Genomic DNA, 27,721 nt, shown 5'->3' on the forward strand with positions numbered 1-27,721 from the left:
TGTAAGCGGCAGAAACACAGCACAAAGCAGAAGTAAAAATTTTGGTGCGAAAAATTGCTACACGCAGCGCTCATGCGAAGAATGGTTACTCGGCTCTTTCCACATATTGAAGAGGATAAAAGGGCCTGAGCACTGTAAATATTGGCAGTTGGGACCGTAGAAATTGTTTACGGCAAAGGGTATTTTTTTTGGGATAGACATTTTAGTTGTTTAAAATTCTCCTGAACATTCCAAAATGGGCACTATCAAGAACAAAATATTCCCTTATTTTCTCTGCAAAATATAATTTTCCAGTCGAGAGAATTTCTTATCTTCGAATGAAACTACCTAGACTGTCGTTTGATTGTACGAAAAACCCAATATAAGTGATAGTAAAACAGGTAAACAAGCATTTTGGTGGATTCCTTTTTTTCAATTTTTCAGTATGGACAATATCGACTAGAGAGAACAACGTATACCTATCGTCAAACTGCAGCTTCTGTCATGAAAATGGACCATTGTGAGATTTCAAAAACATTTCAGACACCGGCTCAACTCTTCTTACCACTTGTCGTTTATTACTTGTTCTTCCATTTAAATGCTTAAGTTTTTTTTCCCTTTTACTAAACCGTTTTTCTTTCCTTCACCACTGTGAATAACCTTTCGGGATGAAATTAGATCCGATACTTTTCAACTGATCGAAATTTTCCACGTTATTTAATTGTTAGTTTTTTTTTCGCTTTTTGCTTTGCTCATATATAAAAAAAGAATGCACATGTAATTGGTTTGTTTTCTTCATTTCTGATTAATTTGCTGTCATGTTTGTTTGTTTGTTTGTTCTTATTTTCGCTTCTGGTTGGTTGGCCTGCTTAGTTCGCCTATAGAATGAGTTTTAGATCCGTTTTATAATTTATTCTTTTGGTTTTTTTATACTTTTTCTAATGAATCAGCACGAAGTTTTATCGATCTACATCTATGGTTTAGCTGGTAATGTACTGTGTTTGCTGATTTGACGCCAAGTTCCGTCAGTTATGCACGCTGTGACACGTGGTTATTTCTACAGAGTCAATTGTCCGTTATTGGAAGCTGGTGCAAGATGATGCTACTACTTAATTAAAACCAACAGATTTTTTTACGGTGAGAAGCTGCGCGTATCTATCAATGTGAAAAACGGAAAATTTTAATCTCTTTTTGCGTTTTTTCTCCATTTGGTTATAAAAAGAGCGTGACTAGCAAGTGTTGGCGTCACAATTGTTTTCCCTTTTTGCGTTTTACTATGTTTCGAACATCCAAAGCGCAGTGCATCATGGTCTAGTTGAATTTAGCGACGGATCTGTTCTGTTCCTTAGTGTTTGCGTTACCTTAAACGTTACTATAAATACTGCTGACCTACTACGATTAGTGAAAATGCTTTTGTTGGTTTAAGTTTTTGCATGCGACACCTTTCTCGCCGCGTTCAATTAACTACAGTAACAGTATGTTTAACTGTACTCTTACTTGCAAAAATAAGGCTTTTACAACAATATTTTACGCTTCTTGTATGTCAGTAGAGAATGTCACACTATTTGCTAGTAAGTATGTATGTTGCATTTGATCAACTCTATAACATTAATATTTTCAATAATTGAATCGGCGAAACGAACTTTTGCTGCATGCTGTATGATTTATCATCAATGAGAACATGTCGGCATTCCGATGGAATGCCAAAATATCAAACCCGATTTTGGCATAGTAAATAATCAATACAAAACAAAAAAAAATGGAATGGAGCAGAATCATTTATTGGCATTATGTCACACATCTCACGTCATGTGAAACGAGGCGAGGAAAAGCTGGTACTGCGGTTTGTTTTTTTTTGTCTTGAAATGTTGCTGTTTTTCTCGCTTTTCATTACGATACATAAAACTCACTCACGTGTTCAGTGGAGAAAAAAATAATTGCTTCTTAATTCTTAAGGAGGACAGATCTTTTACGAGTTAGTCACATTTTATTTAGGCTTAAACACCTCTAGTAGTTACTTATACGGAAGTACAAACGTAATAACAATGAAGAACATTTACGATGCTAATAAAGGACGGGGATTTGCTTCTGTTTCAAACATCACATGGCCATGAGTATACGAATGGAAAGACGTTCTAAATAGGAAGGAAAAATCGTTACATAATTTCGATTTAGTAGGTTATTTGAACTGAAGGTTATTTTTAGTTGATTTTACTACTCGCTGCTGATGAGTATAAAAAATGCTATGCACGATTTGGTCCAGAAAACAGCGCTACTAAACAAAAAACGAATGCACACCATGTTTCCTAAATTCCTACGTACAGAACAAACATCAACAACGTAACGGTCGCTGTTTCTGACTGTAATCCTTGGTTACACAAAAAAAGAAGGTTGAAAATGGGACATTTGACATAGCCAGTGCTGTTTTGGGGGGATGAAAGTTTTTTGTTTTTTGTTGTTGTTGGTTTTCACTCGCGCATTTTAGAAAACTAGCAAACGATCGGCGCTGCCTTCCTGGCTATCGTCATCATCGTCCGAATCTTCAGCGTCATCATCGTCGGTGGATAGCGTGCTGGCATTGTTGATTATCTCGTCTGTGGGTGGAAATCGAAATGTTAGAACATGGCAAGATATGCGCGACAGTCTCATGTTTATATATGTTTATATGTCACATGTTTATATCTTAATTGGGGTCCTTCTTCTATATGAGAATATAGAATATATGAGTAACTTGATAATACAGTGCGACAAAAATTTACTTTTTCTTCTGCCTTGGATTCTATGTATGATTTTTTCATGAATTTTGACGCAAAAACAAATTACAAAACAAAAGTTTGAACACATTTCATCTTACAACAGTGGCACCATTTTTAATTTTTGAGAAATCGAAAATTTTGATGTTTTTTCGATGCCATTTTGTTTTAAAGCCAAATATCAAAATTCTAAGAGTTTGTCCACATATTAGTTTTTCTTACCTATCTTTAAAAAAACAGATTTGAAATCGGACAAAAACTGAGCTCAAAACGATAATTCTACGAAAACGGCCAGGACCGGTCAGAACATAAAAATCTCGCTTCAGCTAGGAGACAGAATTATCGCGTCTTCGATAAACTTAAATGCGACCCCCTCCCCGCAAAAGAAGGAGGATCACGAAAAGACAAATTGTGATTGTATCTTTAAGTATCGCTTACATAATTGGTATTACATTAAACAGATTTCAATTGAGTTAATCTAACGTTGAGATAAACCTATTTTAGTATCGTAGGGGAATTGGGGCAAAATTGACATGTTACTGACATTTTACGTGGATCAGATACCTACCAATCGATTCATGAGACTTTTTTACTAAATATATAACATAATTTGACTACAACCACTTTAAGGTATTAGCGCATTACCATTAATGCTCATACATACTCGATATTATTTCGCTTTGTGAAATATACTAAAACCATGCCAAAACCGAGTGCGTCTTGAGCTGCCCGACAGATCAGACGTATTTTCGGTTGCTTGTGGACTGGTCTTTGACTGCCTATAGCTTCAAAGTTTGTGTTTTGTCAGTGTGTCTTTTAAAGATTACCTGGAAGTTAACTTACATCAGTCTTTCTCAAGACTACCTATTTCTTTCTTTCTCAATACTTGCAATTTGATATTATTTTGAACTTTTTTCGTATCACCTGAAATGGCAGGACGAAAAAAGAAACCACGCATCGCTACGGGGAGGAAAAGAGAGGCATCTCTTTCTGAAACTAGCGTATGCAGTGAAAATTAATATGATATTCTGCCTGAGCAAGAAGCTAGCGAAATTGAAATGTTCGAAAGTAAAACTATTCAAAGTGAAATTTCTGTAAAAAAGGAGAAAGTTCCACCTATTGTGGTAACTATTGCTTCTGAATTTAATATTTTTAAAAGAGAACTTTCACCGTTCTTCTGACGTCAAAGTTACTTATCAAATTGGCCGAAGAGGCGAATGCCGTTTACTGGCCCAAACAATGAAAGATTGGAATCGTCTTATTCAGTATTTAACTGAAAAGATGTATAAATTTTTTACATATGATACGAAGAGCGCCAAGCTGTTCAAGGTCGTATTGAAAGGTCTCACCAACGATCAAACCGTTGATGAGATCAAAATTACTTTGACAGAATTACTTGGTATAGCCCCTACCCAAGTAATTCTGATGAAACAAAAATTACGAGGCGAAAACAGTCAGCGAACTGGAATTTCCCTTGTAAATTATTTAATTCATTTTAACCGCAGTGAGGTTGATAATTTTAATTTTTTTTTGAAAAAGCACATGCTTTATATAACGTGCGTGTAAAATGGGAATTATATCGAAAGTTTGGCGGAGATGAAAAGCATATCACCCAATGCCGTGTTTGCCAACGTTATGGCCATGGTTCAAAGTTTTGTAACATGGACCAAAAATGCCTCATTTGTGGAGACACATGTCCTGTGAAAGAGAGTAAAAATTTTCACTGTGCGAATTGTAACGGCAACCATATGTCGAATTTTTATCAATGCCCAGCCCGTTTAGCAATTGTTAAGGCAAGGCAAGGTAAACAAAATTCAAAACAAAACTCTCCAAGCGTACCAGTGACGCATAGTTTACCTACTCCTTTGCATACCCGTTTAACTTATGCACAGGTTACAGGTAGTTCGAACATTATACCGCCTAGTGTTGGTAGTTCGAAAATGACCGTTAATATGGGTAAGCAAAACACGCTAGAAAATAATTGTACACCTATTACCCCAGCTAATATTGCTGCCGAAAATATTTTTTCTAATGTCAACTGCCTGGGGCCTATTACGGCAGGTAAACTTTCTTTTTTGCAACAGGCAATGTTCGATCTTATGAACGTCTGTTGCAGGCAAAATCAATGTTTGAAGCCATTCAAATAGGCACAAATTTTACTATTAAAATTGTTTCTAATTTAAAATTTAGCAATGATTTTAAATAAAACAATTAAAATATTAAATTGGAATGCTCGCTCATTGAAGGCCAATGAGAATGAGCTTTTTAATTTTTTAACAGTAAACAACGTGTATATTGCAATTATTACTGAAACATTTTTGAAACCTAACATAAAATTAAAATATGATCCCAATTACGTGGTTCATAGATATGATAGGATTCAGGGTTCCGGCGGTGGAGTTGCAATTGTTATTCATCGCCGAATCAAACATCGTACTCTTCCCCATCTTGAGACGAAAGTTATTGAAACTTTGGGAATTGAAGTACAAACTGAACTTGGGATTTTATTTATTGCCGCAGCATGTTTACCATTTCAATGCACACACGAGCATAAAAATTATTTTAAAGGTGATTTACAAAAACTCACCAGAAATCGTTCGAAATTTTTTATAATCGGCGATTTTAACGCTAAACATCGTTCATGGAATAATTCTCAAAGTAATTCCAATGGAAAAGTTTTAATTCAATGATTGTTCTAACAGATCAAAGTCATGTATGTAGTGATTTGATCACACATGCTGACTTTGATTCTGACCATCTTCCAATAACTTTTTCTTTATCACATGAATCAGTTTTAAACCCTATGAGCTCTGTTTTTAATTATAACAAGGCTAATTGGGAAAGATACAAAACTCATATTTAGAGAAATTTCAATAATGAGCTTGATTTGCAAAACGAAGTGAATATTGATTCCGCTTTGGATACATTAAAATGTGCAATTGTTAATGCCAGGAATTATTCTGTTCCAAAGGCTCAAATGAAATTTGATTCACCAATAATTGACGAAAATCTTCAACTTCTAATTCGTTTGAAAAATGTCCGCAGACGTCAATATCAACGTTCTCGTGACCCTGTTTTTAAAACTATTTATAAAGATTTACAGAAAGAGATTAAACAGAGATTCACTCCTCTGAGAAATCAAAATTTTGAGACTGAAGTTGAAAAATTGAAACCATATCCAAAACCTTTTTGGAAGCTGTCGAAGATTCTTAAGAAACCTTCAAAGCCTATTCCAGTTTTAAAAGATGGTGAACGTTTTCTTGTATCCAATGAACAAAAGGCTCAAAGACTTGTTCAGCAGTTTGAGAGTGTTCATAAATCAAATTTGAGTTTTGTGAGTCCAATTGAAAATGAAGTCACACGTCAATTTGATTTAATTTCTTCCCAGAATTTTTTACCTGCAGAAATAATTGAAACTAACTTTAATGAGATTAAATCAATTATTTAGAATTTCAAAAATATGTAAGCACCTGGTGACGATGGAATCTTTAATATACTAATCAAACATCTGCCTGAGAGCACAATGGAATTTTTAGTGAAAATTTTCAATTGCTGCTTCAAAATTGCATATTTTCCCAAATTATGGAAAAATGCAAAAATTACTCCAATTTTAAAACCGGATAAGAACCCAGCTGAAGTTTCAAGTTATCGACCAATCAGTTTGCTTTCTTCAATAAGTAAACTGTTCGAGAGAATTATTCTTAACGGAATGATGTCACACATCAACGAAAATTCAATATTTGCAAATGAACAGTTTGGATTTCGCCATGGGCATTCAACTGCTCAGAGTTACTAATATGATACGAGCTAACAAATCTGAAGGTTATTCCACTGGAGCTGCTCATTTAGACATAGAAGAAGCATTCGACAGTGTTTGGCATAAAGGTTTGATTGCGAAATTGCAAACTTTTAATTTTCCAATTTTCCTAATCAAAATTTTAAAAAATTATCTTACTGATCGAACTCTGCAGGTTGTCTATCAGAATTCAAAATCTGATAGATTTCCTGTCAGAACAGGTGTACCTCAAGGTTCTGTCTTGGGCCCAGTCCTGTACAACATATTCACTTCAGATCTTCCTGATTTGCCTCCAGGATGCACAAAGTCATTGTTCTGCGATGACACAAGCATTTCCGTAAAAGGAAAAAGTCTTCGTGTCATATGCAGTCGATTGCAGAAAAGTTTAGATATTTTTTCTTCCTACTTGCAAAAGTGGAAAATCTCTCCCAATGCTTCTAAAATTCAAATGATAATTTTTCCGCATAAGCCTAGGGCTTCTTTCCTCAAGCCAAACAATAATCACGTTGTCAAGATGAATGGGGTTATTTTACGTTGGTCTGACAAGGTTAAGTACTTGGGACTAATTTATGATAAAAAACTTATTTTCAAAGAGCACATTGAAAGTATACAAGCCAAGTGCATCAAATATACGAGATGTTTATATCCTCTCATTAACAGGAATTCTAAACTTTGTTTAAAGAACAAACTTTTGATTTACAAACAAACTTTTAGACCAGCAATGCTTTATGCAGAAAACGCTCCAAAGGATTCAGAATAAAATTCTAAAAATGATTTTGAAGCGTTCTCCTTGGTTTGGTACACTCGAATTACATAGACTTACTGGTGTTGAACCATTAGAAACTATGTCAAATAAAATTATTACCAATTTTCAACAAAAATCGTTGCAATCCTCAATTGCTTCGATAAGCTCTCTTTATAGCCAATAAGTTAGCAATTAAGTTAGTTGTAAGTTTACTTCTCCTTTTCTGACAAGTAGGTTTAAATCCCTACGAATGATAAGTCCTAATTGCGAAAGCAAACAAATCCTAACAATTAAAATAACAAATTTCTAACAGTGTTGAGAAGTCACTAACAAATCCCCCCTTTAAAAAAAAAAAAAACCAAGCCAAAACCGTTTTCATAGAATCACCGTTTTGAGCCCAGTTTTTGAACGATTTAAAATCTGTTTTTCTTTTCAAAAGATGGGCAAGAAAATGCTTATACGTGGACAAACTCTTAGAACTTCGATATTTGGCTTTAAAACAAAATGGCGTCTAAAAACATCGAAAATTTCTGATTTCTCAAAAATTCAAAATGGCGCCACTGTTGTGTCCCCTTAAGATGAGTTCAAAGTTCAAACTCGGGGAAATTTGTTTTTGCGTCAAAATACATTAGAAAATCATACATAGAAGGCAAGAAAATTGTAGCACTGTATAATCGTTGAACGATTTTCATGATTGAGCGAGCACAATCATCATTTATCCTGAAAGATTTAGATAGTAAAAAGCACTGCAATCTCAAAATGCACGTTATCTTAAAATCAAAGTTAAAGATCACAATTATAACACAGTGCAACTTCTTTTTGCCTTGGGTTCTATGTGCGATTTTATGATATATTTTGATGCAGTAACGCATTTTTCCGAGTTTGTACCCATTTTACCTTAAGGCGCAACAATGCAATGGTACCAAATTTCCGATGTTTTTACGCCATTTTGTTTTACATTACAATCGATTATCTAACAACACATGACCCAGAATATTATTGATCTACAAATTTTAATTTTTTTTCTTTATTAGGGACTTAGTCTTCAGATTAGTCTCGATATGGAATTACCATGGAATGGGGTGAAATTGATTAATTTTTATAACAATTCTCAATTAACTAGCTTCATGTACATTTTTCCCGAAATAGTATATTTTTAAAACAAGTACTGGTATGTGCTCCAGTAAACCTCTTAGGCTATTGGTGAAATTTCTATCGTCTACATCATGAAATAAATTCAATAATTCTATAAGGTACTATGAGGTAAATTGGGGTGAAACTGATCACCATTGAAATCCATACATTCTTTTGGCAATGAGATTTTTTTCGATATGGTAAAGATAAATGATGATTTCTGTACTGAAAAATAACATTTACAGCTAGTTTGGAAACGAAAATAACGATATTTTAGGTAAAAACTTTTTATTTCGATTCACGAGCTGCTTGTTGCTAAATTTGCACTTATTTGAACGTCGTTAGACCGATTTCAATTCGGTTTGTTGCAAAAGCTCAAAAACTAGCTCTGAAATTAAAATCTTTGTGGTTTCCTGCAAATTCATCAGTATTTCTTTAATGGTATGGAATGATCATTGTTGAAAATTAAATTTTTTGAGCTTTTATCAAACTTTACTCACTTCTCCAAATCTAACGTAATTAATACTCAACTAAAATTACTTTAAGTAAGTTCAATACTTTTTTTTTGTTATTTGGAAACTTATTTGATCAAATTTGATTGAGTTTTGACTGAGTTAGAAGAATTTTTCGAAAATATGAAAAATTGCACCGGGCATGCAAGGGTTAACTTTGACAGGTATGTGAATCATGCAAAAGTTGCGATTAAGGACACGTTAACACTGCCTAGTGTTGTAAGAGCTGTATCTTTTGATTAGTATTTTTTATCACGAATTTTCAGGTGATCAATTTCACCCTATTCCATGGTACGTCTCACGGCATCATTCTGGGTTAGGGGTACAATTCGAAACACCAAAAACATCGAGGATGCCACGAAAATTGTCCAATTCAAAATGCTAATAACTCAGTCAGTTTTTGTAGGTTTCCCATTCATTCTTGCAGCAATGCAGCGCACACCAACTGCAAAAAATGTGATTTTTTGGCGCAAACTGTTGTACTATTTTTTGTACTGTTGAAAAATGTTGAACACAGATTCCGACCAATCAGAACTAAAAGCAAGGCCAAATATCATCCATCCTGAATATTTTCGGAACCGGAATGCTTGACCGGAAATCGACTCCAGACTTCAGAAAACATCCAAATACTATCGTAATTCGATGTTAACTTGCGGACGTGTTTCATACATAACCTCTTCAATTTTTTTGTTTGTTGTCAAGTTCGTTCGTACAGTCCAATGTCTTTCAAAAACAGTATCACTGCTACGGCCGTTGTCGGTTTATTCCTCACAGCAGCGGCTCTCAACCTATTATTGTCCGCATACCCCTTGGAGATATTTTCCAAATCACTTGTACTCCCTGACTTAGAATGTTCTCGTAGTGTGGGAGAGAGTAGGGGTAGATCATGTTATGGTAATCTATGTTAGGTTTCAATTTGAACTATGTTCGTTTGATAGCTACAGTCATGTTTTAAGAGCAATATTGAACAACAAGTGAAGTCTTGTGAAGAAAAGTGGCTCTGTCTGATTTTTCTTTCGCGTACTCTCTGAAAGGCTAGAAACCGCTGCCTTCGAGCATCCTAGAAGCTTACAGGGATGTCATGTTTGCTTCGTGTAGTCTAGTAATAACTTTGCATGTTGTGCACTGGATCTAAAAATCCCCGCCACCTATGTTGTAACCGAATGAAGTGTGCCCTGTTCTTAAACGAAGGTTCTCCCGTCGAGAAGTATCCGTCGCATTCTTTCTTGGGAAGTATTTTCTAGTTCCTTCACGTCCGGGATTCAGCCAGTCCCGTCCATTATTTTGCTGTCACCTTTGTTGCCCATGATTTCAGGTCAGTAGCTGGGATTAATTTAGTGAACCGTGTTTGTTTTCGGCCTGATTTGGTGAGGTGGTCAGCCTCTTCGTTGCCACTGACCCCGTATTGTCCTGAAGTCCATACAAAAGCGGTATCTAATGGAACTTCGAGCGGTAAAAAACAAAATCTATTTTTTCAATTTAAAAAGAAAAATCGTAGAGATTTAAAAAAATACGTAGTGCCTACTGAAAGGTCGTTCATCGATTAGTATAAGACAAATCAGGTATTTTTTTAATTAAAACCCCCTATTGTTAATTTTTATTACTAGGCATAACTCTTTATGATTATTTAGTATAGTTTATTGATCATGACAGAGTATATTTAGCACTGAAACTGAGCTGTACCCAAAAATGGGTAATGATCACTCGTTTTGGAAGACGCCTAGTGTTACTCAATTTTGAGTACCGTAAACTGGGGTGACTTTGATCACTTCACCTCTTTTTTGAATTTGTGAGAAAGAGCACTCGTAGTACTTGGGATTTGTTTCTATCTCCAACTGATTGTGTTGAAAAATGCCTCTTCTAGTATTATTGATGCCTTTCATGCTAAGAATAGAGTGTTTTTCACGCTAAAATATAAAATGAAAAGAAAGTAGATTTTCAGCGATTTTTATTGCATGCAAACAATCGGTTTAACCAGATATAAAACAGCAAGCTGCAATAAGTTGAGTTTTTAAAATATGTTCCCATATAAGTTCTTAGTGTGAATAATTATTGATGTGACGATTTTCGTTACTGTTTCTGCATTTTTTTTTCCTCAAAAGTAAAGTCTCAATAAGCTCAACAACATGTTTCATGCTTTCTTTATAACGACAACCCACGACGTCACTTACTATGCAACGTGTGACACTTACTATGCTACTTACATCACAACGCAACCTGTGAATTATCTCCCCATCTGTCAGCTAACGATTTACTTTGTTTGTTTTCTGAGCAGTTTCGCGTGAGTGAATCAAAAATCATCTTAAACGTTCTTGTTGTGCTGAAAATGCCTTGAAATTATAAGAATAAGGTAGGTGCAAGGGCGTATACATCCGACACTGTGGCGGAAGCGTATTCGGTCATGTTCGCAGGATACGCTAACGGGAATATGTTACTACCTTACGTAGTTTATGCTGCGCTTCATCTATATCCGACATGGACGATGGGTGGTCGTAAGAAATGCCAGTATAACGAAACTATGTCAGATATAGGCTATAGTACTATTTTCGATTCCTAGATATTGGTGCTTATTACAAGACTCACTTCACGGTGAAATATATTTCACTTTCACGCACACTTTACTTTTTTAAACCTATTCCCGATTACACCTCAAGTGAGGTGACAAAAATCACCTCCGTGGAGTGAGATTGGCAGTGAAGTTAAAATGAGAATAGGACAAGTGAAATGAGCGAGTTTCCTAGCTCAAAACTGCCGGAAAGTCTGAAATTTTGTAAGAGGACATTTTTCGACAAGAGGAAACTTTTGAGCCCTACCGCTAAATGAAATTCGAAGGTCAATTTTTCCCTTACGTTCCATTGGCCGCAGCTCAAAAATTTGTAAGTCCCAGAGAGCCGATTTTTTTCAAAAAAAAAAAAAGATTCGCCTTTTTACTGGAAAATAAATCCCATACATATTACCGCTAGATCATAAATCAATCGATTTTTAAACTTCCATATATTCGTGAAATCATTTCACTGTTCAAAACGGTCGTGAAATAATTTCACGCAAAACGTCGCTTTTTCCGTTTTCACTTCACTTATGTGATACTCAGAATAACCCAGATTCCACGGTAGATGTCACATTGCGACATTTTTCTCACATACTTGAGTCCCGTAATAGGACTTCATTCACTTCACTCTGATTTCACCGTGAAGTGACTCCCGTAATAAGCACCATTGAAATTATTTGTGTTCAGAATGGTTTGATGGTGTCTTTTTCGAAGATTGGTTCTTCTCTGTTGCTGTCCCTTACTTTCGAAGCTTGAAGAAATGTATCGGCGACAATGTGGCATCTCATCTATCACATACAGTGATCAAGGCTTGCCGGGACAACAAAATAAAGTTTGTGTTTCTACTTCGCAACGCCACCCACGTTTGTCAGCCTTTGGATGTCGCTTACTTTCTATCATTGAAAAAGGGCTTGAAAGACCACACTGCAGAGTTAAAATTATTAGACATTATTTTATTCACAATGTTTTCAACATATTTAAGAAACATTCGAAAAAAAGATCAAAATCCCTTCGGTTTACGGTATTTATGAAGTTACTCAGTTTTAGGGTTGTTCCAATTTTCCGTCAAAAGTTACTATTTTAGAGTTATTTTTCACGAGCTTGTGGGTGCGAGATCGTATCGGACTGTAGTGCGGTGACGACACTGGCCGAGTGGGTGAGTGGTTGGCAGAGAACCACCATGAACATTTTTCTTGCTCTCAAAAACCTCAACATACCAAATTTGGTTCCATTTACTTCATTATTTCTCGAGATGTGCAGAAATTTGTGCTATTAGGGACATTTTTGTTACCGCTAAAACTTTCACCTGCCAAATTTGGTTCCTTTATTTGGTTAGTTCTCGAGATGTGCAGAAATTTGTGTTTCATTTGTATGGGACCCCTCCCTTCCAGAAGAGGGAGGGGTCTCGAACTATCTTAGTCACCTTTCTCGGCCTCTAAAACCTTATATACAAAATTTCATGCCGATCGGTTCAGTAGTTTCCAAGCCTATATGGATCAGACAGACAGAGCTGCTTTTTTATATGCTTAGATTGTTGTCGCTGTTGTGTTTTCAGATCAATAAAAACAATTCACCCATTCAATTTATTAGTGTTCAAACAATTCCTTTGTGGATTCAAGCACTCGATCGTTCTTCTCCACAAGATGATATCTTTGCTTTATGACACCTACAGTGTTGCCAAGAAAGTATGATACACTACAACAAATATCATACGTTATTGGCTGATATATTTTAATATTTACCGTTGTGACATCGTTTCTCAACGCAACGGTTGATTCCAATATAACGATCAATGATCCAGGATTGGGAAATACTTTCGTTAGTAGTCTAGCACAAGAACATTATTTTTTTCCAATCAACTGATGAAGTGCCACAAAAACAATTTCGTAGGGCAGCGGTTCTCAACCTGGGGTACGCGCACCCCTGGGGGTACTCGAAAGCCTTCAGGGGGTACTCGAAAGATAAATCAGTAATGGCGGACGAAGCAATTTTGCTTTATAATACTGCATTTTTTGTTCAATCGTGCTTTTAAAATATGACTGTAGCAATCAAACAAACCAAAGTTCCTTTTGAAACTTGAACTAGACTACCACAACATGATCTACCACTACTCTCTCCCACGCTGCGAGAACATATAAAGCCAGGGGGTACAATCGATATGAAAAATATCGCCAAGGGGTACGCGGACAAAAAAAGGTTGAGAACCGCTGTTGTAGGGGAACAGCTCCATAATGCACGGATTAAACACCAAATTTTCACGAAATCATTGAACACATGAACAAAATACGCTTACGTGCTTTTATGGAATCGTTCAGCATTGTATATTTGGTAAACTTAGCTAAATTTATCCTGAATTTTGTAAAAAAAAACATTTTTAACAACGCTTCCATATCCTTATTAATATCCATCTCAAAACTTAAATCACTTCTTAATTATTCATCTCACGATGCCTCTATATTTATCATACTGTTAATCGTGAATGAATCACATTATTATGAATGAACATAGTCGCAGCCCGTCGTAGTAGGTTACCTAGATATCCGCTGTAGTTTTTTACGTGCAAAATTGGTAACCTAGGTAACCACTGCAGTGCTGTCTATTTATGTCAATTATGAAGGAATAATTCAACGGTTTTTGCTAATTCAAGCTTGTTTTTGGAAATTTGAGGTGAACATTTCAAAAATTAAAATACTCTTAGTGTAGTGAGTAATTTTGTTGAGTGATTAAAATAAAAAGTCCCGTTATAGCCGTATAGAACAATGCGCGAATTTTGTTTTCTGAATTTGATTGAATTAAATGAGTTTTCGAGTGCAGATGCCCGACTATAATATCAAATTTAGAGCTTTCAAGTGAGTTTTTGGGGATTCTACTTCATGATAACTCTAAAGTGAACTAAGATGAATCCATTTCATGGATTAGCAGATTGGTTTAGTTAGAAAATATGCGTTTTTTCCTGTTTTCAATTGTGTTTTCATGTTTCATGAGATGAATAATGGAGTAGTTCTCCTATGCATTTTTGGTTTTATTGTGAAGTTCTAAAAATTTATTTGGGCACTCCCCCTCTCCTCCATCGATAATTCTGTGCGCGGTTTTAACGCTGGGAATACATGCTAATGCGGAGTTAAATCAAATTTGTGGGCCACCACGACCATACCACGGTTGACCGGAAGAATGTAAAATGAATGGTCAATCCACTTTTAAATAGATTACCTTGAATTAAAAGGGGCGACTCCGTGAAATTGATCACCGATTACTTACCGCAGTTTGGTTTTCCGCGGGTGCGCGTGTTGGCAAATTCGACCCCATGTTCGTCTACACACCAGCACACACCGACCGCCTGATGGCACTGTGTCGGCTTGTAGAATCCCTGGCTGTCACAATCGGGAGCGTATCCTGAGCCTAGATGGAAAAAAAATGAAATGCAAAAAAAATCATTATTAGAAATCCTTGACACGAACCCTATACGGCTCAAAGCTCACCGCTCAAATCGTTGCCCAAACGCCGTCGAACAGCGGCACAGGGGCGGTCGGTTTTCTCGAAGCATCGGCACCATTCGCGCGGATCGACGGTGTTATCCTGGTCCAGATCGCACGTATCGATGAACGGCTTGATGCAGCGCTCGTTCTGGTCATGCTCCAAATCGTACAGTTCTTGCGACGAAAGTTCACCGTCGTTGTTCAAGTCCAGGTGGCCGAACATCCAGCGTGCCTCTAGCTTGCAAGCGGCTGGGAAATGCACTTTGTTCTTCTGCTGTTGATGCTGGCGACGTTTTTTGCTGTCGGCCATTATAACCGAGAACCAGTCCAGCAGTCGATTGCCAATTGCGGTTAACTGCTGTGGCTTGCATTCGATCGATTTTGTCGGATAGCCTGAAGCCGCGTGAAGTGGGGAGGAATGGGAAAATTTATTGAGCATGTGGAATCAATTAATCAATTTTGTGCGCGGATGGGAAAATAATTGAGGCTCCATTAGCACATTTGACCTTGATGTTTAGTAAAGTACTCACGTGCTGCGTTATTGGTTGATTTTGGTGATTTGCTGACCGGTTTGTCCAGTACTTCGTTGTAGCCACGGATTTTGTGCTTATCCTCGTTGGTTCGTGTTGTGGATCCGGACGACGCTCCGGACGATCCGGTCGAGCCTGACGAGGAAGCGTCCCCGTATGGGTTGTACTGTTGCTGCAGGCGCGACTGCATTGAGATGCGATTGAATAGCAGAGTGTTAAACAATTCATGCTGCTTTCACACTTACCTTGCCCTTGTAGGTGGTGTACTTGATGTACTTGTAGTGCTTGTTGTCATACTTTATGTCCTCTGGCGTGAAAGTGTACTGCGAGTTGACATGATTGAAGTGTCGGTTCTTTTCTTCTTTCTGCTATAGAGGGGAAAGAAAAAAAAAAAACTTAGCTCTAGTGGCGTGGTACTTGCAGTTCGCTCTTTTGAAGGGTTTTCAGTAGACAAGACTAAATGTTTTCGCTAACCGAAGAGATTGTAAATATTATAAATTGCGGTCAAACAATAGGAAATTATTATAGCATAAGTTTAGGAGAACAGTTGTCTATTGGTGAAAGTTTTTAGTTCTATCTATTCTTTAGTAAAACTCTCTCCTTATAAGTTTTTTGGAAAACTTTTTTTCAGTCGAGGAAAAGAAACGAACTCTGTCTGCACAACTTTTCAGTACCCAGGTTGAACTCAATCGTTTCAGTGTCGTCTTTTCAATGATATTCCATTTTGATGCTGAAATAGCTGCAAGTTCGGGCTGTTATTATGTCCGATGCTTTCGTGAACTTGCACAGAACTGGACACGTTATTTTAGCCTGGTTTCTTCGTTATCGTGATCGACTTGACCGGCCACCAACTGGTAGCAGCGGGAGAAGTCGTGCCCATGAAGGTAAACGACATTGGGGAGGTCCAGCAAAATGCAAACCGGCGATGATATCAGCAATGCAATTACGTAAATTAATCGTTCAATTAGGGTTTCTTGTTTACCGAAATTAACGACGCCGGTAAATGGCAAAAAGCTTTGATAAAATGACTTCTCGGTTGGGTGATTGGGGCGGAGCAAAAAGTTCGTCCCTAATGGATGCAGAATTTTTCGTGCTTGCTTGGCCGTGCAACGGTCAGTTTGGCAGAATTAAATTTAAAGCAGTGTCGTGCTGCGATTTCGATTTTGCACCTACATATTATTAAGTAAAACTAGTGTTGAGTTTTGAGATATCCTGTAGCCAATAAATACACTATCATTTTAAACTGTTGAACAGTAATGTTATGTCTAAAATGCTACTTTTCAGCATAGACATCAACAAACAAAAGACGATAACAAAATCAAGAAACCGTAAAAAGATTGCAAAAACAAATCAAAAGATAAAACTGACAAAAAAAAAAAAAGAAAAATGACAAAAAGACAAAATTACACAAATAACATTAATCACAAAATTAAAAAATAAAAAAGCTTTATTATCCTTCTTCTTCGACTCTAAAAATGGTTAGAGTACAAAAAAGAAAACTATAATAAGAATCCCGATGGCAAAAAAGAGAAGAATTATGAAAATCAAACTATCGATCAAAAATGATAAAAAGGCAAACATGACAATACTGATAAAAAGAACAAAAATAACAAAAGTTTTCAAAATAATGAAACTCACAACAATCATAAAAAAAAATATCAAAATAATAGAATGGAAACATCATTAACATAATAAGAAAGGAAGAATCTAAAAAATCACGAAGAGATTGCGAAAATGACAACAAATGACTAAATATAAAAACAATCAATATACGAAATGTAAAATTAAATAATATTTTTAAATAGTAACCAACCAATAAGTTGCAAAAAGATTGTAAAACGAACAAAAAAGCTTAAACATAAAAAATGATTGAAGCACAGAAAATTGATGAAAATGATAAAAATTCTCAGAATGACAAAAAATTACAAACTTGTTGCAAAAGTAACAAAATACCATTTTTGATTCTTTTTACAAAAATAACAAGAAAAGAGACAAACCGACAAAAAAATCCAAGTTTCTAACATAAGCAAATGACAAGCTAAAAGTGAGAAAACGCATAATCGAGTCTAAGGTTTCGGAAAACCGAATCCCGGATATTGAGCCTGATGATAGTCGAGTCTCCGGAAAATCAAGTCCGAACTGTATTTCAACAGTAACAAAAAACTTTTTGATGATTCTGAGCTCAATTTGGGATCATTTTCTATTTTGGCCTTTAGAAGGGGTTTCCAGCGATTCTAAGTTCAATTTGGGATCATTTTTAATTTTTTGTCTTTCCTGGCCTTTAGAGTACTTTTCGGCGATTCTGAGCTCAATTTGGGATCATTTTGTATTTTGGCTTTTTCTGGCCTTTAGATGCACCTTTTGCCGATTCTGAGATTAATTTGGGATTATTTTCTATTTTGGTCTTTTCTGGTTTAGAAGCACTTCTTGCCGATTCTGAGCTCAATTTGGGATCAATTTCTGTTTTAAAGTTTTCTGGTCTTTAAAAAGAGGTTTCAGCGGTTCTGAGCTCAACTTGGGATTATTTTCTATTTCGGCCTTTAGAAGCTCTTTTCGGCGATTTTGAGCTCAATTTGGGATCATTTTCTATTTTTGTCTTTTCTGGCCTTTAGAAACACTTTTTGGTGATTCTGAGCTCAATTTGGGATCATTTTCTATTTTGGCTTTTTTTTTTTTTTAGAAGCTCTTTTCGGCTATTCTGAGCGCAATTGGGATTATTTTCTAATATTGTCTTCTCTGGCCTTTAGAAGCACCTTTTGGTGATTCTGAGCTCAATTTGGGATCATTTTCTATTTTGGCCTTTTCTGAGCTAAATTGGGATTATTTTCTATTTTGGCCTTTTGGCGATTCTGAGCTCAATTTGGGATCATTTTTTATTCTTGCTCAATTGGGATTATTTCCCATTTTGGCCTTCAGAAGCACTTTTCAGTGATTCTGACCTCAATTTGGGTTTATTTTCTTTCTTTGTCTTTTCTGGCCTTTAGAAGCACTTTTCGGTGATTCTGAGCTCAATTTGGGATCATTTTCTATTTCTGTTTTTTTTTTTTCTGACCGTTAGAAGCGCTTTTCGGCGATTCTTGGCTCAATTTGGGATCATTTTCTCAGCACTTAGCACTTTTCGGCGATTTTGAGCTCAATTTTGGATCGTTTTCTATTTTAGTCTCTTCTGACCTTTAAAAGAAGTTTTTAGTGATTCTGAGCTCAATCAGGATCATTTTCTATTTTGGATTTTTCTGAGCTCAATTCCTAATCATTTTCTATTTTGGCCAAAATCAAGCAGTACTTACTGCTTGTGCCATCTATTGACAATCAGCGATAATTTTGTTACGCACCTAACACAAAATTGGTTAAAATACTTATATGACAAATATGACAGAGTTGATATAATAAGAAATGATAGAAATGAGCAGGCATGTCGTTTCTCCTCAGAGAATTACTAACGTGAAGGAGAATATCTTTCACTGCGAAAACAATTGCTTCAACACTGGTGCGCCAAGCAACGCACCTGGTTGAAGACAGCAGCGAATCGTGTTTATCTGAGAAGTACACAGAAAAAAACCACCGCGGTGGCATCTGAAATATTTTTCCAGAGAGATAATAAAGCGGTGTGAGCCTTACACGAAAGGACATTACGCGTAACAACTACACAACAAAGTTCACTGCAGTGCTTTTGCTGTGTGTTTTCTGAGCATCTAGGTAGAAAAGTAGACTACGTTGTGCATCTTAAAACTAAAAAAATATAAATCCAGCCGCACGTCACGCATGTTTCGAAAGCTACCGAATTTATCTCCGCAGTGCGTACCTCGGTGTACTTCTGTGTTTTCTCACTAGAGTGATTCATAACTTTGGGACGATCCATTAATGAAGTCACGCAAAATTTGGAAAAAATCAACTCCTCCCCTCCCCCTTGTCACAATTTATCACAACATTGTTGACCCCCCCCTCTTAATTACGTCACGTTTTTATAACACCCCACCCCCTCTCCCCCTTCTTTGGTAATAATTGATTGAAAATCGAGAAATTTGTTAGGAATGTACTTTTTCTTAAGGGGGGACCCTACTCTAGAAGGTCGAAAAATCATGAATTTTCATATTTTTTTGGCTGTCTAGAGTAAAGTGAAGTGTTTGGCTATTTTGGCTATTGATTAAGGTATATTTGAAGATGTATTTTCCATGTCGTGAATGTAAATATAGTGAGTATTACACTGTTGGTAGCTGGGAACGTGGATGCTCTCTCTAAATCAGTACCTAACTGGTGGTAAGTTTTTCTCAGCTTCTAGTACACCGATCGGGCTGAATTTTTTTTCAGTATATAGAAACATATTATCTATCTTGTTACGTAGCCGTTTTTAGAAATTCCAAAAATTGCCAAAATGGCGGCCATTTTAGTAAAAAAAATGTTTTTTTTTTCATGAAAAATCACTATTTAAAAAATCATAAAACATTGAAAAACTCAGATATCAAAAAACGGCTACATAACAAGTTAGATAATCCATTTTTACATGTTAAAAAAAAATTCAGCCAAATCGGTTCAGTAGATGCTGAGAAAAATTCACCACCAGTTGAAAAAAACATGGTTTCGAGAAAAACACTGCCAATAGCGTAATACTCACTATATTTGCACCCACGGCACACAAAATACATCTTCAAATATACCTTAATCCATAGCCGAAATGCCCGAACACCTCACCTTTCTCTAAACATCCGAAAAAAATATCACGAAAATTCATTATTTTTCAACTTTCCAGAGTAGGGTCCCCCCTTAATAAGAACGAGTTTACTGAGAGAAAAACTGAAACTAAAAGGAAAAGAAGATTATAGAAGATAACTAGAAAAGGCGTTTAATTCTTAGTCTAAGGATGCTGCCAGTAATTGCAGCATTATTGCTGATTTTTGAAACACCATCAATTTTTAGTTCCTCTTCTTCAATCAATTCGCAATCCAAATCTTCTCCACATGTCACAATAACCAAGCATTTTTATTTACGTTTTGTCACAATTTTTGTATTGATTGGATTGAGAGACACTAAAAATTAATGAAATTGCGCTATCATTCATAAATGAACATGCACGGTAAAACAGAATTAAAGAACATTATGCTTTTTTAGCGAGAAAAAAATTGTCATTTATTTTATCTAAAGCAAATCTTAAGTAAAAAATGGATCGTAGAACTATGTATGAATGATGCAAATATGATAAATAGTTCTGAGTTGATCTCTGTAAGCAGGTATGTCACTTTTTTATTCATTTTTTTTTGGTTGAAATGTCACACTCAAGCTAACACCTCCTCCCCCATGTGTCACAAAATGTCACAATAATTAAAACCCCCTCCCCCCTAAACGCGTGACATCATTAATGAATGGTCATTTTTGTTTCGGTCAGAGGTAGTGTAAGCAGCAAATGTATTAATTTTTCTGCGAGCGGCAGAAACACAGCACAAATCAGAAGGAAGAAGTGTGGTTGTACAAAAATTGCTAGGCAAGAAGTGAGCGGTGAATTTTCACTCCCAGCTTTTTCCACATATTGAGGAAAACAATAAGCCAGGATATTAACAAAAAGAGAAATTCTCAAACGGAGTGCCCCAATTTCAATATTTTTTTAATTGTAATCTTTGATTTGGCATAAACTTTGCATACAAGTTTCTGTGGGTTTTAGCCATTTTGTGCAATTCTTTTCTTGTATTGCGACTCATTTTTGTAAAAAGGTATCGATGATTACAAATATTTCTAGAGTTGTAACGGTTTGTTTGATCGGTGCGACGTCTTCTGCAAAGCTGTAGATAATAATTTTGTATTTCCAAAAAAATATAAACCGTAGAAAATTGTGTTTCTTAAGGAAAGAAATTAAAAATAATTATCCAAATTAGTTATAATTTTCTAAAATACAGTGACGTTGTCGATCACTCGCGAATTCATCACGCAAAGCATTTCGTTTATACGCGTTTCTGAGATATATGAGAAATATTATAAAAACACGAATTAATTGACCTGGTGCCATTCAAAAAGTTTTCAGACAATCGCTAATTTTAACCCTGGGAAGATAATCTGATTCTGGGTTTAAATTGATGCAAATCATTTTAAATGCAAGTTTTTGTTTAAAATTTAATAATGAGGGATCATTACGATGTTAATACATCGATGCATGACAAATACCAAAATTTAGTTTTTTTTCAGAATCGAGAACGGGTTTCACCAAAAGCGAGAAGTCAAATCGACACAGACTATATTCTTTATTTGCCTGACGAATCATGACTTGATTGCCGATCAAATTTACAATTGTGACGATTCTAAGTTGTTTTTAGAATGACTCCCCAAAACAATAACTCATTCGGGAAACAAAATTGCTTCGGGGAATGAAATTGATGAAAAACTAGTAAACTCATGCCATGCTCGAACATACTTGGGACTCCGAAATCGCCGTTATTGCTTACTGGCAAAATACTCCGTTCACCGTTGCGTTGCCAAGGCTAATGCTTGGATGAGCCAGAAAATTTTCAGCCGTCTACCGAAACTACAATGTTTTGCAAACGAATCATCTTATCGATGAAGATCAAACTCCTTTTGCCTCATTGGATAGTTTTCCGGAACCCGAACCACTAATAATTATACCCGAACTGGAGGTAGAACGAATTAGCCATGTACAATTCTCTTACAGCCAAAATATCGAATTGTCAAAAAATAAAAAAGTTCTGCGTCACCTTGAATAACTAGATATCTTGTGTTTCTGACGACCTGGAAAGTTACGGCTAAGCAAATTCGTTCCGAAGGCCAAGGACTTCTGGTTGATGAACAGTTCAGTGTAGAATTCTGTCACTACATGGCATTGGTGTGAAGGCAATTCGTCACATTTTGACCTTAACTTATCCCGTGATTCTTACTCTCTAGAAAGCAGCGAAGTTGTTCAGAAGGCCAAGGGTTTCTGGGTGGTGGAAAGTTAAGTACGGTATTTCACCACTATGTAGTGCTAGAGTCCTCCAATAAAAACTGTGGTCTTCAGAAAAGTTTTCCACATGACCTTCTGAACAAGTTTCCTAAAGACCGCATCAGATAGGTAATGTTTAAAATTTTCAAAGCTACATGCACAAAAGCGCCGCGTTGCGGTCGAATTTCAAAACAAACTGTGTATCGAATAAAATCTCTGAACAACTTTGCTGAAGACGACAACTTTCTTAATGGTTGGATTCACGAGGTGAATAAGTATCAGAATACTCAGAAATACATGCATACTAGCACCACGTTGCGGTTTCAAACAAACTGTGACATAAATGATATGAATGACAAAAAATTACTGCCACTATGACAAACATGATCAAACATTATCTACTGAAAGATTTCTGATTTTGGTTTTAGTCGAATTTCAAAAAAAAAACAACATTTAATATATCAACTTCTTTTTCCAAAACCGATCTCTCCAGGATATCGCGATGGGCCAACATTCCTCTGTCAATTAACTGATATTAGCTGGTTAAAAACTTACCTTGTTACTTTCGCCACCCGACGCGAGGATACTAGCGTCAACGTTGTTGCCCCCGCTATTGATATCGTTACTTTCGATTGTCCGCTGGTATTTGGCGTTGAATGCATTCATCCGGTCTGCCATACGCTGTTGCTTCTTGAGGTCAGTCACGCTGGAGTCTGCAATTGCCGAGTGAACAGAGAAAACCGGATGAGCGAAGAGTAAACAGTAATTTGATCAAAGTACTTTCAGCTTACTATTCGGGCTGAACGGTATGGAACAGGGGTAACGAAAGCGAAGAGACAGACGACTGTGGCCGTTTGGTTGGACGTACTGCAAAATGTTAAGCATGCCGAGCTCAACTTCTGGAGTGGCACTCCACGATGTGAAGGCGTACAAAAAAGTACATCAACAGAGAAGGCCAATTCCAAGTGGAATGTTCTGGGAACAAAATTCAATATAAAGTAAAACTGGTCCAGGACTTGTACAAGGGAGGACTCTTTCTCTCTCTTTGCATCAATCAGATAATCAAAAAGAAATTTGCGCAATCAGTCGAAAGTTTATGGGCAATTAGTTTCTGTGCTCAGGGTAAGCATTCTGTTGTATTACCGCACCAGGCAACGCTTGGCGCATATAAGCTTGAAAGGGCTCTCCGCTGTTCGTTTGTGGCAACGAAGCTAATTAGCATCACTCTAGCACGACCACTGCTGGCGTAAGACCGTCCGGCCAGCAACCGCGGCATGATTAAAGCGAGCTGGGTTTACATATATCGTAAGTGTAGTTGGTTTTTAGTTGAAGTAATGAAATGTTGTTGAAATTATCACGCTGTACAAGTTTAGCTTGATAGTGTGTTCAATTAGGAAATTTTAATCACTATTAGGTGTGTATTATTGAAATTAAATCTCATTCTGTTCGTTTAACACTGTTTAGTGCAGTGTTGAAGCGGGCCTGGAAAGTACCTGAAAAACATTCGCATATTTCTCATGCTTCCGGTAGCACCCTACGGACACCGAAATATGTTTACTTTCATGGCGTCGAACGGAAGCAGGGCCGGAAAAAACACAAGCGGTTTCAAGGCCGGGAACTGGAAACGCCAGCCCATTTGCGTACTGGCGTGTGGTACAGGCATGGCAGGCTTACTGCATTCGACTGTTGATCTAACGACCTAGCAGGATAACCGGGCACTCTGTCGTACATAAATTTCTAATTTGGTCTCGCATTTACATATTTTTTGCTGCCCCTGTACGATTCCCGGTGGAATCCGAATACGTGCCCTGTGTTTGCGTATAGCTCGCATTCGCAAAACCTAGGTCAGGTCGGATGAGCGGATATTTTCACGAACGTGCAGCTGTAATAGTGTAGCGTAAAATCGCCTCGCAAATTCTGTAAAATTATTTTTAAAGCTAGTTACGGGGTGGTAACTTCAAGGCGGCTGTGCACGTGTACCATAGTCGAGTCGGCCAGTTTTAATAACTTGCCGCAAGGTAAAATAAACTTATGGGTGCAGGAAGAACAACAAAGTCTAGCTAGCCGTGGCTGTAACCTGCTAGAAAAGATGCCGTATACTGGAGCGAAACTCGGAATAAACTGAACTTTTTTATGTTAAGTTATCCCACTTTCGGTTTCCTGTAGAAAGTTTCGTTGGTTGTTCTGCGAATTAAAATACAGTGCAGTGTACAGAAAAATAAAACCCCCATACAGTAGAGGTCAATAAGCGACATTCACAACACTCGAGCACAATCTACGTTTCGCTCAGGACTGAAGTTCAGCTTTAAAGCCCTTTGACAACAAAGAGCCATTTTTTTCCTGAGTTCATAGCCAGTGGCATGTTGGCTCCGGTTCTGGCCTAGCAAAGCAGCTTCCAGTATAGGGTGTGAGAAACGATTCGAGTGCTGTTTTAATTTCCGCTGTCATGAAAAAGCAGACAGCAACCTTCCGGTCTGATGTGTCTTTGGGACTCGGGTGCTGCGTGTTTAAGCGGATTCACAGTTTGGCTGGCATACTCTTTTTTTTTCAGATAAAGATAAATTGACGTTTTGGAAGAGGTTTAGATTTTTTTTTCAAACAATAATTTTTTTATTTGCGAAGCTGGGAATTGTTTATCATTGTACAAAGCTTGCCACGAAAAATTCAAAGCAACGAGATGAGTTTCAAAGAGCGGAAGTGGGTTTCTGCTTCATGCAAGACAGTAGATGATATTGAGTGTGTGGGCTACTACATTCTGTTTGAAAGATTAAGAACGGTAGGAGAAGTATGAGTACCAGTACGAAACTTCAGACATAATGCAGCGTATGATTCAGTTTAGTGCAATGACTTATGGCTAATTTTGCTCGAACACAGAGGTGGGCTCTCGAATCAGCTGTTCAATATTGTCTTGAATCATTTTCTACATTCAAATTCAATCAATCTTGATCATACTGATGAATATTCAAGAATTTTATATTCTATGTAGGTGTAACTGCAAATGAAGAACAAAAAATTTGTCAACAGAACGACGAAAGCCCTTTCCAATATGCAGTCGATAGTCGACAAAGATTTATTTTCTTCAGTTTGTGGGATTGTTAGTATTTTCGGTACTATATAAGCAAACCTATTTTACAGCTTAAAACAGAAAAAAAATCACTAAGCAAATGTTTTATTTATTTTGTTCTTGGTAAGAGAGCACACCTCAATGACGCAGCATTTTTTTCATGAATTTTATACTACCCTCATTCCCCCTCCCAGAAATCGGTCATAAAATAACAAATCTCTATGAAAAATGCCTTCAAGGAGAAGATTGCGCAAATCAAATTTTAGAAATTTTGAAATAAAGGGTATATATATGTGAACCCTCGAAGAACACAAGACGTTTGCTAACTTCTAAGCGTAGCTTATTGAAAAGAGATATTATTTTTGAATTTTTTGCCGAAAATATTTTTTCGTGTCCTTTTAAAAATCGAATAAGTAGTTACAAGTTTCTACCTAAACACAGACACGACGTGGAAGAGATGATGAATTTTAAATTATCCATTCAATATGAACGTTGTTGCGTATGTCGTACACAACCGTACGGGTCACCATAAGAGACTACCTAGTACGTCCAGTCGTAGACAACTGTGCGAGATAATGGTGAAGCCGTTGTGATTTTAACATTCGCGCCTTTAACACATCGCTAATTGACTCTTAATATGAGCGCCTGATTGCCAGAAAAAAAAAACATAACATAAATATTTTTGATTTCAACGGAACTTTCCTAGAGTGTTTCTTAGAGTGAGTTGCGCTTCGTTTGAAGAAAAGTTACGGAAAACTAGACAGAGATTCTAAATTGAATTATAAAAATTCACTTCTGATATGGACCGAACGGTCTGCGCCAAACAGCGAGAAAAGGAAAAAAAAAATCACTTTCAATGTTCCTTTTTGCTCAACCCATTTGCATTGTTGGCATCATTTCATTCGATCGTCAGTAGCAAAACGAGAAAGAAACCTTCTAAAACTATTTTCGTTTCTTCTAGTTTCATTGCGATGAATTGCAGGTGAACGTACTTCATTACATAGTCGTTCAAAATATGAGTAGAATCCTGACGCCGTCAGTTCTGTGTGCTTCAAAGCAAATTAATACTAGTGATGCCATATCTGTAGATATAATAGTCTAGGGTTTAATACAGCTTGTGTTTTACTGAGTCTAAATTTTGCGCGAGAGAAAAGTTGTCTAGGGAAGACTTCTAGGGAATTTTCATTTAAAAAATTGAAAAAAAAAACATTGAATTTATATTTCCACAATGAAAAAAAAATATTTTGAAAATAAAAAGTGCTTTTAAAAAAATCGGTCATCTAGATTTTTTAATTTTTTTTTTAAATATGGTTTCTAGAGAGACAATTCAGTTACTTGAAATTCTTCTGAACGAAATAATATGGGCACTTCTGAGGTAAAAACGTTTTTTTACAAACACTTTTTGCCGCTTGAAACCGCTTGACAAAGTTTTTGTTAGAAAAACTATTTTTCTTCAAAAGTGCCTCATTTGGTTTGTTCAGGAGAGTTTTGGCCAACAAAATCTTCTACCTAAAAAGTTATTTCGAAAAGAATCTGAGATGACCGATTTTTGATTGCCACTTTATGTTCTTGAAAAAAGATTTCAGAGTAAGATCTCAAAATTTATTTCTTCGATATTTTTAAATGAAAATTTGTTTACAAGAGCAAGAAATGTTTTTGTAGAAGATCGACACCCCTCCCTTTCCTGAAAGGGGAGCTCCCATACAAAAGAAACACAAATTTCTGCATAATTCATGAACCGATCAAGTAAATAGAACCAAACTAAGCATGTGGAGGTTTTTAAGGGGAAGAAATGTTTCTATGGTGGTTTGACACTTCTCCTTTCTTTGGAAAAGGAAGCTTCCATACAAATAAAACACAAATTTTTCAGAGCAAAAAATATTTTCTTGTAAGTTCAACACTCCTCATTTTTCTGGAAGGGAGGGTTCCCATACAAAATAAAACACAAATTTCCGCACAACTCAAGAACTCATCAAGCAAATTGAACCTAATTTGACATGAGAAGATTGTTGAAGCGAAAAATACTTTCATGATAGTTCGGCATCCCTCTCTTTTCAGAAACGGAAGGGTACCCTTCCTTTGTGAAACACGTATTTCTGCATAACCTCGAGAACTAATCGAGCAAATGGAATCAAATTTGGCATGTGAAGGTTTTTAGTGATGAAAAATGTTTCTATGATGGTTTGACACCCCTCCCTACTTCGGAAGAAGGGGGTTGGGCTGGAAAACAGCCGAAAGTGACCAAGTACCACCAAACATGGCTAT

The 27,721-nt window shown here is 36.5% G+C and overlaps 1 protein-coding gene across 2 annotated transcripts in view; it reads right to left on the reverse strand.

Annotated features, from left to right (window-relative positions):
• Window positions 1–535: 535 nt before the first annotated feature.
• LOC129718207 (proteoglycan Cow) overlaps window positions 536–27,721 on the reverse strand; it is a 165,560-nt gene continuing 138,374 nt past the window's right edge. The window contains exons 6-11 of one of the 2 annotated variants that reach the window (XM_055668720.1): window positions 22,948–23,105; window positions 15,719–15,838; window positions 15,474–15,657; window positions 14,947–15,336; window positions 14,726–14,866; window positions 536–2,573 (exon numbers count right to left, since the gene is read on the reverse strand). In XM_055668720.1, the coding sequence (XP_055524695.1) occupies window positions 2,461–2,573; window positions 14,726–14,866; window positions 14,947–15,336; window positions 15,474–15,657; window positions 15,719–15,838; window positions 22,948–23,105 (1,106 nt within the window). In that variant the 3' untranslated portion in view covers window positions 536–2,460. Of the gene's footprint in view, window positions 2,574–14,725; window positions 14,867–14,946; window positions 15,337–15,473; window positions 15,658–15,718; window positions 15,842–22,947; window positions 23,106–27,721 lie in introns of both variants that reach the window. The other variant, XM_055668718.1, reaches the window with a different exon arrangement.

This window comes from Wyeomyia smithii, chromosome 1 (genome assembly GCF_029784165.1).
Source record: "Wyeomyia smithii strain HCP4-BCI-WySm-NY-G18 chromosome 1, ASM2978416v1, whole genome shotgun sequence".
In the NCBI taxonomy this organism is placed as follows: Eukaryota; Metazoa; Arthropoda; class Insecta; order Diptera; family Culicidae; genus Wyeomyia; species Wyeomyia smithii.